Here is a 15307-nt window from a genome sequence, read left to right as displayed (position 1 = left end):
TCATGAAGTTTGTCATCCACTTTCTGTATTCAGTAGGGGCTTGGATTTTCAGCTGCATCACTCAGCAGTTTTTCAGTGCTCTTGAAATACATGCTGTTTGTCAGGAAAAAAATTATGTATCCCAGTTACTCAGCTGCGTTCTTCACTGTTCTTTCCAGCCTGTCCAAAGCACAAGCCAAGACCTTGTTGCTCAAGATTGCTCGATACCTTACCATATTCCCAACTGATGGGCTTTTTTTGCTACTATCATCCACTGTAATAAGACACAGGTTATTACCAGCTTCAGGAATACTCTGGTTTCAGTAAGGTGCAAAATTCCTGTGAGAAGTAGCTTCAGATTTTCAAGGGACCCAGTGTTACTGACGTGGTAGCTCCAGCGAAATGGGGAAGTAGTGTCCTGGTTGTGCAGAACTTGATCTGCACATTTTTTTATGGGCTTTGCCTCTTGCAGAAACAGAGGCTTGTGCCTGCCTCATATTCTATGTATCACACAGGAATGGTACAAAGCACAGGGCTGTACTTGTGACTGATGCAATTGTGCAAATATGTCTGTATGAGGATTGGCTTAAACCGTAGTATAACATCCCAATCACAATAGCTGCAGAATGACTGATACTTCACGCGTCTTAAGGTTTTTTTTTTTGTTTTGTTTCTTTTTAAGCAAACAATCCTGTGAAAGCAGCACAACTGTGGTGAGTGCTCAAGTTCTCTCTATTGCTGTTGTCAGGCAAAAAGGATTCTGAAGACCATGTCTGCATTAGGATTTGTCAAAACAAATTCTCTGGTGTGGGATGAATGAATTGCTTTGGGATCTCTCATTATGCAGCACCAGATTCTTCTTGGGGACTGCCTGTGAGACTTTAAGTGCTTTCATTTTTTAGTTTTCTTTTGGTGTTTGAGATCAGACTAAAGTAAAACATATTTCCTTTCTGCTCATTGCCTTTGAGCTAACTTATCTAGCATTGTTTGTTCCTGCTTCACAAACATAAAATGAAGACAAAAAATTTGCACCCCTTTTTCTTGCACTCTAATTCCTGTAGTGTATATTAGAATAAAATATTGGTGTCCTTAAGAATATAAATTTTACTTCACTGTAATACCTCCCTGAAGAATAGAACCCTGAACTATAGGAAATGTCAGCATAGATGTATTGATTATATAAAAGCTAATTTTCTTTCTCCCTTAGTGCTAAAAATACTCCTGAAGTCCATAACTACCAGGTAAGAGCAGAACAATTGTTGAGAATATTGTCATTTTGTTATTTAGAAGTAAACCTTTTTGCTCTCTATAATTACCACAGCTGTTTTGCTTCCCTTTCCTTACTCTGGGGTGGGATTCTCTGAGGAGGTTCAGAAATTAACAGCATCACATTGGGAGTTACAGGGAAAGTGGAGGGACTCTTCTCTATTCCCCTGTGTTCTTGAATGCTCTGCAAGTTGAATATGCTTCATTTGCCACGCTCTTTCCCTTCCCTTTCTGTGAAATCACAGGTTAAAGCCCTTGGGACGGTGAATATGATAGACCTCAGGAGACTGCTCTGTGAGCAAGCTTTTGTCTAGAGCAGCCTCTCACACTGAATGATCCTGCCAACAAGCTCAAAGTTTCAATTAGCTGCCCCATCACAACACTTAAGGAGTTCATTGCTGGTCAGATGCTTGTTTGTTGGTTTGTTGTTTGGTTTTTAGCAAGCTCCTTTACACACTTCAGGGAAAAACCTTGCCCAGTTTTCATTTATGATACTAGCAGTCATTGCTACTGAGAAAGCAAGCTGTGCTTTCATCCAGACTGAGTGTGTGCATCAGAACATAGTCTTTATACTTGGTTTTTTTTGTTTTTTATTGAAAGCCTCACTAGTGATTTTGTTTCACTGTTTCTCCTCAAGATCCCATGGATATGAGAGAGTAGTGCTGTCACCAAAGATAACTGACCTTCTGAAGACTGCTGTTATTCTTGTAACCTTTCTCACTCTCCACCTTTTATTAAAGCTGACATTCTTTTGATGTGCTTTCTGTGAGAAGCACTAGATGTTCTAGGTTGTCCCTCAGCTAGAAAGGCAATTTTCTTTGCGTTTTCCCATGAGTGTGGCCTAACAAGAAAGCTCATCACCAAGAAGTCTCCTATATATGTTTAATGGCATGGGAGAAGGTCTGAAACAGGGGGTTTCTAGGGCCCCCAGGGAGCATGTTCCTCATGGCCCCAGGAAAATAAAAAGTAAATGTTAATAGGTAGTTTTTATATGATTTCATTAACCGGCTTCAATGTTTTCACTTGCAGCCCCCGTATCATCCCAATATACTTCCTGCTCAGCCACACTGGCATCCACATACACCTGTGAATGTAAGGTAAGCAATCTTCACTTTGTGAATGAGATGATTACTTTTGTTATCTTAATCTGTTGGCATGAAGCTTTGGTGGATGTACTGGGCAGTTTTCTGCACATGAAAAGCAGAAGTTAGACTTACGTGACAAAGAGGCAGTATTAAGTAACTTCTACTTAGATTTTGCTTTGGAGTGGCCTAAGCTCCTTGATGGATTAATTTTTCCTTGATTTTTCATTCTGAATTTGAAATACAACTACAGTGTATTTCTGTAAAGAGTATGTATGTCGGATGGGAAGGTGCTCAGTAGCATCAATAAAACTAATTATAATTTGACCAGTGTTTAACCTTCTAAGACAAAGAAGAAACTTATTTTAGGGTAAGATGAAGTTATGAGTGGACAGATTTTTGCATTGCAGCACTTTTTCTCATCTTTTACAGAAATGTATGTGGAAAAATAGCATGTATGTGGAGCAATGCATCAAGCACTTTGAAGATAATTAGTATTAGTGAAATTATATTACAGAGTTTTGACAACTGTTTCACAAAAATACTCCTATATGTGGTTTGTGCTATCTTCTTGCATACTTTTAATTTTGTAACTAGTAAGGAGAAAAATTGTGTGAAAATAAGTTTTGGAAGAAATTCAGTCCGAGTTAGGAGCAGCTTGTTGGAATGCACAGTGGAGGCGTGCACCTGCTGATAGATACGTGTCTGTGCATGTACATGTGATAAAAATCAGCTGCTATTTCATCCTAATACAGATTAACCTTTTTAGGCTACTCAGTGTTTTAGACAAATAATCACTGTCTTGACTGAAAAGTACCAATACCCTAATCTTCATTCCTATTCATCTTACAATTTTATCTCTGTATTGTATAACCTTAGGGCAGGTAGACTTCATTCTTAGTGTAGGCAAGTTCTGGAGATGAGGCTGAGCTTAAAATGGTTGAAAAGACATTTGGTCCAAGTTTGAGTCTGAGAATGCAGGAAAGGGCAAATATGTTATTAGAAATACTTACTAGGCAGAGAAGCAGGCATACTCATTTTCATCTCAATTTCTAGCATAGAGCAGTAAAGCAGCTACTAAATTTTTGCTGCAAACAGAAGACTTTAAATTGGGTAATTAACTTTGCCTGTGCTTCATGTTCAGGATTCTTCCTGTTTAGAGTTTATTTGTCCTTCTAATTGTGCATGTTTTAAAATGTACAATTTCACATTACAGAAGAGTGATTGCAGAGAGGTTAATGGTTTTATAAATCATTTGAGGTTTTGCTGAAATTTTTTCTAAAGATTTCTTCACTTACGACACAAGTCAGTAACATTTTATAGCCAAATAGTTCACCCTGGAGCAGAGTGATATTGAAATAGGCACAGTAATGTATTGTGTGTAGACATTCTCCCCTTCAGCCCCTCCACTGCCTGGGCAAAAATAAAGGTCAGTGAAATATGAACAATGGCTTTATTATAGCTAGGCTTGTAAGGCTAAAAAACATACTTAAGAGCTCAGTCATGCAAGCTTGGTAGAAAAGTGCTCAGGTTTTTTTGTCCCAGTCAGGTAGAAGCATTTAAATATGTGGTTAAAGCAGAAGCTTCAAGTTGTTCTAACTTGGGGTCAAAGTGGAAGGGTTGGATGTTTAGCATTCTGGATAGCTTGATTTGAGAAAGCTTAATCCATTCAACTGTGAACTTGAGATCAAATCACAGATCCATGAAATTCTTTCTTTCTGCTGGGCATGCAAAATCAAGAATGGGCCAATGGCTGAAATGGAAATACCTGTGCAATACATGTTGTTATATACAGGAGTTTTTGTTGATTGATTTGTGAAATAATATGTGGAATTGTGTCTGTCGTCTTAGTAAGATCCTTTTGGTGAAATTGTTTGCTGTTAACTTAATATTCAGTCTTCTGAGAAAATTCATTCCAGTTAACATTTGTCATTCTATAACGTTAGGATATCTAAAAAAGGTAAACTCTAAACCTGCGCGTATATCTGCTATCATAACAAAACAAAAAACATTACCAGAATAAGAAGTGCAACTGCAGTTTGGTAATAAGGGAATCCCAAGTGCAGTGGCTTCCTACATACTGTTCAGATTTTGTTTTAGTTATTTATCCCCCCACACACACACGCACACAAATGATTAGGAGACACTGTAGGAGTGGTTGAGGTTGATAACTCCAAGCAGCAATAAATAATGAACAAATAAGGAAAAAAATATTTTTCTTCTCAGTACTTTGTGCTAGTTTCACTACAGTCGCAGACAAATACTGGTACTAACTATGGACTCTCAATGAAATGCGACTGTGTAGCTCACAGGCTGCTTCAGTGTGATTAACTGCATCAGTGCTGAGTGAGGAACAGTATTTACAGAAGAGCAATTTTTATTCTTAATAAGATTGTTTTTTTTAATTTTTTAGACCTTAAGGATGTATTTTCATGAGCTCAACTTTTTGCATGATAAGGTTTATTTTACTAGATTGTTGTTAGCATTTAGGTTTCCTATAGCCTCCTCTTCCCTCCCCACCATCCCTCTGGGATTCAGGAGCAGTGATGCACGACACTTGTCTGTAAGACTTGAAAACAGAGAAGGTTTTTAAGGACTGAGCTCTGATTCAAAGCCTTTTGAAATCAGCTAAAAGATTCCCTTTGATTCAGTGGCTTCTGCATCAGGCCTGTAGGTCTGTCAGCAGTTCCTTCCCTTGCTGGTAGCTGCCCATCCCACCGTATGCATGCTTAACACTTGCTGGATGAACTCATGTTGCTGTGTAGCACTCATAAGTTTACTTCCATCTCTCACTAACCAATAACTGTGCAAATGGTACAGGCCACCCTATCATGATGACAGGCCATATTGGAAACCCCCCACAAGTGGAGAGGACAGCAATTTACGATATATCCAGGAACAGAACCAGAAGAATTTAGGAGGCATCCAAAGCATGGCGTACCAAGATAAACTCATGACGACACTCTGAAAAACAGCCATCTTCATTTCACCTGCCATCTCAGACGATCATTGCATTCCATGGTCCTTGTCTGTCTGCAGTATGTTCAAAGTGTATTGTGCATAATGTGTGTGTCTTTGTATGTACATCCATCCTTGTTTAGTGTTCATGGACATTCTTGGGAAAAGTATTTTCCATATCTTCATAAAAAAAATCTTGAAAAACCTTTTGTGAAAGCTGGTGAGAATTTCCAGTGTCCCGAGACCAGAAATATTTCTGGGGATTTACATTCCACCATACTTTGGAATCTGTGCCCCTCTGCCTGCTGGTGAAGATCAGCCGTTTGTGCCTTAGTTATTTTTTTATCATCTTGGGGTTTTTTTGAGTCGAATTAATAGATGAAGTTTGAGAAACTTTGTAGTTGACATGCAAATAGGAGTTTGGAGGGAGGGAAGAACAGAATTCGCACTGGTGATCAAACTGGCTTGTGAACCACCAACAAAGGGAGCCTACCGAGGTAGTCATAGGTTTGGGTGTCTTTTGCTTTTAATCTTTTGTGTTCTGCGGCAAAAATAGAGGTGCTTGCCTAACTTAAAAACAAGTATGGAGAAAGAACACTGTCATAAACTTCATGGAGTATGTGTATTCCTTTTTTGACTTACTGATTATATTGATAGCATTCCCCAAAACCATACCTGCTGCTATAAAGGCAAGAATGTTAAAAATGGATCCTTGCTGAAAGGGTGCTGCTGCCTTCTTATTTGTAATGTGATTATGGAAATGAACTATACAATCGCATAAAACTACCTACTGATAACTTCTCTGAGTGGATTCAGAAACACAGCTCATAATGCGTACACTTCAGGATGAGGACAATCTGGTGAAATAGCTCTGTTTTTATAAAGGTAGATGTTTGCAAAGGTGAATGTACATTTTACAAACCTAGGTCTTTAAATAGGCTTGGCTGGTATTTTGATCACTTGCCGATTATTTTTTTATCGTATTTTTTAACCGGAAATCATAGTGCCATGCTCACTCGTGCATCTGTTTTAATTAGGCCTTGCCTCTGTGGTCTCTCTGAAGTTGTTGGAATAAACCTTCATTTGGGATATTATAAAAATGAAGTAGTTTTTTACTTGATTTTGATAAGTACACGTTTATAAATGGCTGTAACTGAATTTTTTTTCACAGCAAATTTGATAGTGTTTAACTTTTTGTGAAATATATTTGTTTACAAATGCTGTCTTAATATTTGTTTTGATCTTCCCTGTTTGTGCTAAGTACAAATAAAAATTTTCAATCTTGTTCTGGTTATGATGCATTATTTAATTTTGAAGGATATGGAGGGGGGGGTGGGTGGATATGATAGAGTTTATACTTGTACCTGTTTTGCCCTGGAATTATTAATGTTGTGTTGGATCAACGTTTTCAGTGTAGTCTGTAGAGGGGAAAAAAAAAAAGAAGCAATTGTGCCAGTAAGATGTGTTAATGCCAGGGTAAGGCCTGAGGTGGGTAATCACAGAGGCTGAATTCAGTTTCCCTAGTCTGCTTTTCCTGTGTTTCGGCAGTGGCTTATGTGGGGAAGGAAGGAAGGAAGGAAGAGAAACTTTGCTGGAGCTGTTGGAGCCTAGCTTAGCTGCCACGCTGAATGCCCTCTGGAGGAGGCTTTTTTTTTTTCCTTGAATACTCACATTAAAGTGGAGCATTGTTGCTTCGTGATTCACACTCCTACGTTCATAATACAGTATTGTTCTTGTCATATAACTGCATTGGCTTCTCTGTGGTTTGTTGTCATTGTAAGTCCTTATCATGTGCTGTTATCTGTGGTTTGGTTTATTGCTGAAGGTGCACTGAGTGAGAGATCTCCCTGACAGATGTCAAGAAAAGACAGCACAAGGCCTAACTGATACTGAAGTATTAAAATGCCGCATGCAGGAGGTCTGCCCACTGGTGAAAAGCAACCTGCGGGTCTCCTGTGTTCTGCAGTTTGTGTATGTCACCTCGAGGGAAGCACTTGTCACTCTGCTTCTCTGGAAGAGGAGCTCATACACTCTGCACTGTCATTTTTTCATCCCACATCCTACTTGCTGTGTGCAGAAGTCTCTGTACCAGCAAAATCACTGAGCAGTCAGGTGGGTAAGAAGAGATCAATTTTTCTGTCCTTCCTCACTCTAGTCTTAGTTGGCTTCTTGCAGCAAATGGGCTGGGATACAGTTGGGAAGAGGAGGATTTTACCCACCTGCTTCCTCTCTGACCCTAGCACTGCTATGACCAGCCTGTGCAGCTTACCTTACCTGAGCAAAGGTGGATATGGATAGTATCCATCTGAACAGGGTAATACGAATAAGTTGTTTAAAATTTGAAAGCACACTGGGTTTTCTAAAATTAGCACACTCATTACTGACAAAGTATTGTTTCTAACAGGTGACTAATACAGGCTTAGTGGTGTTAGGAATTCAGTTTTGTCTTTGATGCAATGCAGAGCACTGCAGGTGAAAACCAAATTACATGGGGAGAGAGGAGAAAGGTGGAAAATGTTTGGTTAACTCCACTGTTAAATGTAGTAGCACCTTTTGTTTAAAAGTCAAAACACTGGGGAAGTTCTGGCAATATAAATTGATACTGCATCCTAAATTTATGCTGCTACAGGGAGGCACTGGTGTTTATAGATGCACAAACTCAGTACAGGGACTTGGGAGCCCCGGTATGCAAGTGTTTATATGTTATGTTGGGTGATTTTTAACTGGGAGTCACTCATGAGGAAGTGCCACACAGTTTACCAAAGAGCATGTTACGCAGTCATGCTGGATACAGGAAACTCAACACACGTGTTCTAAATACACAGGGAAGTTGGTTTTGTTTTAAAAAAACTCCTTCAGACTGTGTGAAGGAGGTACCTACCACCTTCTGAAACCAAAGGAAGCACATTCTCAGGGTACCTGTTGAACCCTGCGTGCAAACTTTCTCCATCCCATTCTGAAGTGTGTTCATTGTGCATGGCTGATACTGTCTTTTTACAAATCCAGCACACACTTGGAAACTCTTATGTAATCTGATTACAGGTGATAAACACTATCCTCGCGTTGGGATGGAGGGTGGGTGCTATTAGTCATCTGGGTAATTACACTGATCTGAAGTCCAGTGTGTAATCAGCGGCATTCTTCCACTCGCTGGAGAATTGCTTCGTACTTCTTGGTCGAGTGCATCTTCTGATGATCTCTCTGCATACCTTCCTCCTGCATTCAATGAAGCTGGAAACCAGTTCTTCCCCAGCAGAGCTCAGGCCTAGCTCTCCACTCTGTAGATTCAGATTTGCTGGGGAGTTACTTTTGCCCTGTACCTCTGTAATCCTGTGACCTGTCCCCCAAGATGTGGTAGGGGAATCAAAAAGCTGGCGATACCACTTCTGTAACTTGGGCTGAAATATGTTGCTCTGCAGCCCCAACCAGGCCCTGGCATGCAAACTAATGACTAGTATTAAACACTGAAATACAACATTGAAAGTGATGGCACTTTTGGTTAATTGTTTTAGTGTGGGCTTTTTCTTTAAACCTTAATTTTCAGCTATTTTTCTCTCTCTGATGTGAGTCACAAGCAAAGTGAACAAAGGGATCGGGTTTTGTAATGCATTTCCAAAGCTGGCAGCAGGGGGGTTGCACGCTTGAGAAGAACTGACAAGTCCTTCCAGACCCTTTAATCAGTGAACCCACATACAGATTGACCAAAAGGAGGATTGCTTTCTCACATTGTGGTTGGGAACAAAGCATATATTACAGTCTTTTGATGTAAAATGCCTTCCTTCTGGATGAGTGTTGAAGAAGATGCCTTCAGCCTGCAAGAGAGAGTGTTAGAGCTTGCAAGTAATTTTGAGAATGGAACTTGAGCTGCTGGCAAGGAATGAGCTGGGAAATGTCTAAGACAGGGAAGAGTGAAACTGAGTATATCACTTGCTCCTCAGGCATTGAAGTTGGCTAGATGGAGCCCTCTCAGGGGAAAGAGGAAGACAATTCCACACTGCAATCATCTGTTTTCAGAGGAGGTTTTCCACAAGTCATTCCGGTTTGGGTATCGAGCAGGCTGGCTAGCTCAAAGAAGAGAAGTTTTGACACGCATCCATCCACCCTGACACACCAGATCTCTGGAAAGACTGTTGCTGATGAATGGTTTTCCTCATGCTCCGTGAAGGAGAACCAAGGACAGCAGACGTGAGGGGTGCTGTCATCGTAGCATTGCTAATGGTAGCCAAAGAGACTGAGCCAGAGCTGCTGTAGATCAGGTGGCATTAATGGATATAAAGTAGGAACTGTATGTTTTCTAAATTGATCTCAGATTGCGTGCTGAGGGCTGATCCACCGCAACCCTGCTTTTTCTGTCAAGACTCTGCTAGTCCTGACAAAATCTGCTTTGAGATCCAGCTTGAACTAGCATTTTGCTGTTCCAGCCTCTGCACCCTAGCTGAACTTGTGCTATGGTGTGAGGATCAAGGTTTTGAGCTGTTTCAGAATAAATGCTTTTCTCTATAGTCATATTGCAATGATTAGAAAAATACCATGCGCTTGTGCATGCTCCCTAGTTTTAGTGTCAAGGGGCCTGCAGGAAAACCAGTCGTCCTTGCTCTGCTGGCACCAGACATGTAGAAAGATGAAGCTTTTGGACAAAACCAAGGCTAGTCAAAGTAGTTAAGAAAAAACGTGTAAAGGGACGGACCACACTTTTTTACCTGCCTCTTGCAGTATATTGCAAAGCAGCCTGTGGAAATGATGAAGACCTTGTTTGGCTTCACTTGTTTCCGTGTACTGTTTGTTGTTCCCTGAAGTGCCTGGCCAAATCGGCTTCCTTTCTGATTACATGTGCTGTTGCTTTTGTTGCTGCTGCGTCGCAAAGAACAGGTGAAAACTTGATTCAGCTGGAGACCTCCCTTGATATGAGTCACTTCCAGTAATAAAGCTTCTGCAGACTAAATGCTGCTCTCAAGTGCTAATGACTGTTTCATGACTCCTTTACAGCAAAACAACTTACTTTCAAACAGTCGGTTTCACAAGCGTTAATCTAGATTTGGTTTGTGAAGTTCACAAATCGAGCCTCTCTGTGCACTGCCCACTGCGTGTATTAGTAGGTGCATGCTACAGAAAATGCAAGCATGTCTGTGATAATTTGCATATTGCTTTTGATTTCTGAATGCATTATACCTCCAATTTTGAACAGGAGGAAAAAGTATTGGATTTTTATTGATTTTTTTTTTTCTTTTTTAATTCTGTATTTCCCATCCACATTTCCTAAAGATGGTGGTGGTGTTTTAATTGTTTTTTTCAGATACAATCTTGGCAGTCTTGGCACACAGATTGATGAAGATGAGAAGTTCCACCAGCCTGATATCTTAGACCCAGTGTTACTTCTTTGGTTTGTGTTTCTGGAATACTGGCTTTCTCTTAACTCTGTGGGGCTACTTTTGGTTTGGTGGCATCTTCTCTTCCATGATCTGTTGCATGTGTCTTTCAGAAGAAATCTAGTTCATTTTCTCTCTAGCAGAAGCAGCATTCAGGATGACTGTCTTAGTCATCACACCTTCTAAGAACTGAGAAATATGCCAGTTTAAAACTAAGATAGATGTTGAGTTAAGGCTATTGGGGAACCAGTGGAAATGCCCTTCGGGTTCTGTTTTCAAGTTGCCACCACAATTACATTTCCACTTTGGATGTTTTCTATTTTTTTTTTTTCTTTTTGTACTTTCTGTCTTTTTAGTTTGTAATAGGCTTGGTTTTTCCTTTCCCCTTTTTCTTCTTCCTACTTTCTAGCACTAGTGATACGACCTTCAACTTTCAACTATCAAACAGCAAAACCTGCAGCTCATCATATCAAAGGTGAAGATGTATTGGATTAAGCAAGAAAAGATGTTTCATTACAGGAACAGTTCAGAAAACATGGAGTTCCTGCCTTAATGATGTCATATGTTGGTGGATTATAGAAAAAAAATGCTTTTTTTTTAATGAGCCAGTGAAAAATATCTTTTATTTTCTGTGCCCGGAAGAAAATGAAAGAAGCATCCATACTTAATTAGTAGTAGGAAGCACTGATCTAATACAATTAAACTCCATATAAGAAGCTAATTATTTATGAATCTTTTTTTTTCCTCACTAAACCTATAACAGTCTATGCTGGAATTATAACCACAGTGGTTTCCTTGCCATTATTAATTTCTGCAGTTTTGAGAACCTTAGAGAAGTAGAAATACAGAGCAGTAATAAGTCTCCAGTGCTCTCTAAATTGTATATTGTGGTAGCAATGAGCTGAGTAGCTAAACAAATGACACAGTGGCTGTGTTTCGTTTCCTCTCAGGGGCCAAGCCCCTGAGTTTTGAGGCCTCACTGGTAGACAGCAGGGCTAGCATGGTTGTGTCCTCGAGCCAAGTCTTTCTCATCAGTAGGTGCGCAGGAATCAGACAGGAAGGAAAAGCTCAGGATAGAAGTGGACTAGGGAAACAAAAGTGTTTATGAGAAGCAGAGTTTTACAGTGGAACGTGCAATGGGAGGAACTGGAAAAGAAAAAGCAATGAAGTCTGCTAGAGACCATGGGAATGGAGAAGAGGAATGAAGGAGGCAAGGGAGCTTTGAGACTTCAGCATCCGTGTCTTCAGCGCCTGAAGCTCACTGAATCAATAAGCAAGGCTGATCTGAAGCAAGGCTTCAAGGAACTTGAGTGTAAAACTGGATGTTGCTTCTCTATCAAAAGTTTGAGCCCAGGAGGGAGCCATTTATTATCATTCATTTTCAGATTCTACTGTTGTATTTAATGTGTCTCTCATTCTCCATTTCTGACTTTAAAAAACGTCTGAAAATCACTTTTAAGTTGTGAACGGGTTCTTGCTGTAACTCAGGTGAGTTGCCCAAGTGTTGCAGTGAGAGCAGAGATGGGACAAGGTGCAGATTTGTAAATAAGAAACACTTTGCTGTGCTGAATGATTGATTTTTGTCTGTCTTTTACCTGTTAATGCTGCCTTCTGAACAGCTAACTGGCTTCACTGGTAGCATGCTAAAAGGACAAAAACCTATAACCTAAGCTGAAGTCACTGGTGTGGCACTAGTGTCAGGTACGTTCAGGTATGCATGCTTGGGCTTTAAAGTTAGAGCCAATTACTGATTCAGAAGACCATGTATTTCTTTGTAGGGCATTAGCAATATTCAGAATCTAAATAATTTAGAAGTACGAAACTTCTACAGTTTGATTAATTTCTTTAAAAATATGGTGTTTTTCCCAGGTATTTTAGCTTTGCAGGGACAAATACAGAAAAGAGATTTTGTAAGATGGGATCTTAAGGGAAGCCAAATTGAGTGAACTGACTTTAAAGCTAACCTTCCTGATCTGCAAGGTGTGAGGCTGTTGTAGTTCCTGGTTTCTAAGCTCAGCCTGTAGAGATGGTTAGCATGTATTCCAGAGGTGTAAATGCACATAGAGCACGCATTCATCCAGCCACACAGCGGGGTTGGAGAATAGTGCCTTTACCAGCAGCCACTGACATATAGCAGCACACAAGCCTAGGACAGCACTGAGAGCTCAATCCTGTCTGCATACACCCCCAGAGAAAATTGGAGTACAGTTAAGAAGATGGCTTAGACTACAGTTGAACCCAGCTTGACCAGCCAAGCATACTGGCCAGCAGCTTGCTTATGGGTAGCTTGTTCTTCCCTCGTGCATACAGGGAAGAACATTCCCTTCCTTTATCTCCTCAGAGTTATCCCTGCTTTTCCCCTGCCTTGCTCCCTATTCTGTAAATCCAAGCCCAAATTTCCTAAGGCTACCTAGGTAATTTGGCCCTCATAGGTGTTACTGTCACGGGTTCCTAGGCAGTGCTGGCATTGGATGGTTGTTCTCCCCAGAAATGTCCTTGATACTCCTCTTTAGTGCTCTTTGTCCATTTCTCATGTAGCCCTCCTGCGAATTCGGGCAGTCCTTCAGGGCACGCTCTGTAACATTTATTAGGTGCTTGCGCTTTCATCTGCTATATCCAGCAGCAACTTCTATCACATCCCATGGTTTCTCATGTTCTCCTTTATTAGCTAAGCCTCAGGCCCATGCCTGCAACTCTGTCTACATGCTTTGGCAGGTATGTGATTCTGAGGAGAGGAGAAAGATAGGGATGTGCTTAGCTTACAGGACCCGAGTTATCTGATGGGTTAAGTGGTACGAAAGGTTGTAGCATGGTTAACAGCCCAAGATCAGCGGTCTCGGCGGCCTCGCTTGGTTTGCTCCTATTTTAACCTGAGTTATCTTTCTTGGATTAGCCTCTCCAAGCCGTATTGTTTCCCAACGACAGGCATACGTTGTCTGCCTGTGACTGAAAGGGGAAAGCAGCACTGACTTGGGGGAGGATTTAATCTGTTTTAGGAAATTTTCTATCTGCTCTTTGGAGTTTTTCTCATCTGCAAGGATATTGGGGACAATGAGATTTTTTTGGCAGGTGATTAAGTATCATTAGCTAGTGTTATGATTAATTAAAACCATTTGTAAATGAAGAAAAGTGAGTTTAGTTCCTCCTGGGCGTATTTTGTGTGACCGTTTTGCAAGGCAGCATGTTTTTAACGATCTTTATGTAGAGAAGGTGAAATCTGTGAGGACAATGGCTTTGTTGAGCCAGGATTTGTTTCTTGGTATTTTATTAGAGCATGCTTTGCCGCAGGCTCTGTTCTTCTTGTGGAGAATTCCAGATTCCTCCTGCTTCAGAACTTAGTTCAGCACCCTGTACTGCAGAAGCTGCTGCATATACTTTTGTTTCCTACGTCAGAAATTCTTCCTGTCTCGTCACCATTTCTGAACCCTTACTTCCGCATGGCCGTTTTCTCTTTCTTTCCAAGGTTAGGTTGTGTCTGGGAGAAGGCTGCTGGCTGCCCACTGCGCTTGCTTGAGGTATCCCTAGGAATGGATGGGAACTGCTGGTTATCCCTGGCAGCAGGGAGAGACAGCTGAAACACATATACCCAGGCCTTCCCTAAAGGAAGCAAATGGGCCAGGTCTCTGGTCATCTGGTGGTGTCAGAGCAGGAAACAGCTCAACTTCAGTGACACTTCTCACAGTTTAGGAAGCCGGTTCTGGCCGGCAGAGAAGTCTTGGCTACACAGTGTGGGGGATAAAAATGGCATAGGTTTGCTTTTAGTGATCCCAGTCCTCCTTAGGAGCTCATTGCTTTTATGTGTCCCAGTCCTTGGCCGCAAAAATGAAACTTCATCCTTTCTCTTTTATAAGCAGTCTTCTCGCTGGGGTCTGCATTTCCTTCTTATATAAGTGAACTGGCTGCTGGCTCTTCTCAAAGTCTTTTACTTCAATCCAAGGGTTCTGGCTATTAGTTAATACTCACACAGAATACTACCCTCCTATCCCTTTGTTTCCTCTTCATTCCTCTCCACGTGGAAATTTCCCAAGTATGTGAATTCCTAAGCTCTCTGTGCTACCTGACATGCTTTAACAACACAAAGGTGTGTGAGAGATTCTAAATGCATTTTAAGCAAGTTTGGCTAAAAGTTTGCTTGGGGCTGTTTGAGTGGTTTAAGCTTCTTTTGAAGTATGGGAATAAACCCAGAGTCTTTCCTGCCTTAAAGGGTGAGACTAAGCACAAAAATGAATGTTTGGCTTAACATGGCCGTTAAATCTCATCCCCAAGCTGCCACATTGAAACTTCACATGCAGTGATTGCTTTCTTTAGACTTCTGAGAGTCTCTCCATGCACACACATTGGTGCATACACATATATGTTAACATATACTTTAGCCATTTCACTGATGGCCATTTGGGAGCACAAGTAACGCCCATTCTGATGTTGGAGAAGGTATTGCTATGATATGGTGGTGGGTGAAATATCTCCTATTAGGGCATGATATGGTTGGAAGGAGCCTCCCAGTGCATTCAGCAGGAAGCCTGTTGTGTGGATTTGAGCTGCTGAAAGCAGCACAAATCACCATGAGGCTTGCTCTGAGCTGCGGATGGGGGAGGATTGAGAGGGGTTGTGAAGATGTTTGTGTAAAGCTTGAGGGTTTCTAAATATCAGAAAATT

At 40.9% G+C, this 15307-nt stretch overlaps 1 protein-coding gene across 2 annotated transcripts in view; it reads left to right on the top strand.

Moving 5' to 3' along the window:
• EPB41L4B (erythrocyte membrane protein band 4.1 like 4B) overlaps nucleotides 1-15307 on the top strand; it is a 167645-nt gene that overhangs the window by 75636 nt on the left and 76702 nt on the right. The window contains exons 13-16 of one of the 2 annotated variants that reach the window (XM_065667750.1): nucleotides 662-692; nucleotides 1187-1220; nucleotides 2275-2342; nucleotides 5148-6570. In XM_065667750.1, coding sequence (XP_065523822.1) covers nucleotides 662-692; nucleotides 1187-1220; nucleotides 2275-2342; nucleotides 5148-5295 — 281 coding nt within the window. In that variant the 3' untranslated portion in view covers nucleotides 5296-6570. Of the gene's footprint in view, nucleotides 1-661; nucleotides 693-1186; nucleotides 1221-2274; nucleotides 2343-5147; nucleotides 6571-15307 lie in introns of those variants that run through there. The other variant, XM_065667749.1, reaches the window with a different exon arrangement.

Source organism: Lathamus discolor, chromosome 2 (genome assembly GCF_037157495.1).
Source record: "Lathamus discolor isolate bLatDis1 chromosome 2, bLatDis1.hap1, whole genome shotgun sequence".
Taxonomy (NCBI): Eukaryota; Metazoa; Chordata; class Aves; order Psittaciformes; family Psittacidae; genus Lathamus; species Lathamus discolor.
This window is presented reverse-complemented; position numbering and strand designations above follow the sequence as displayed.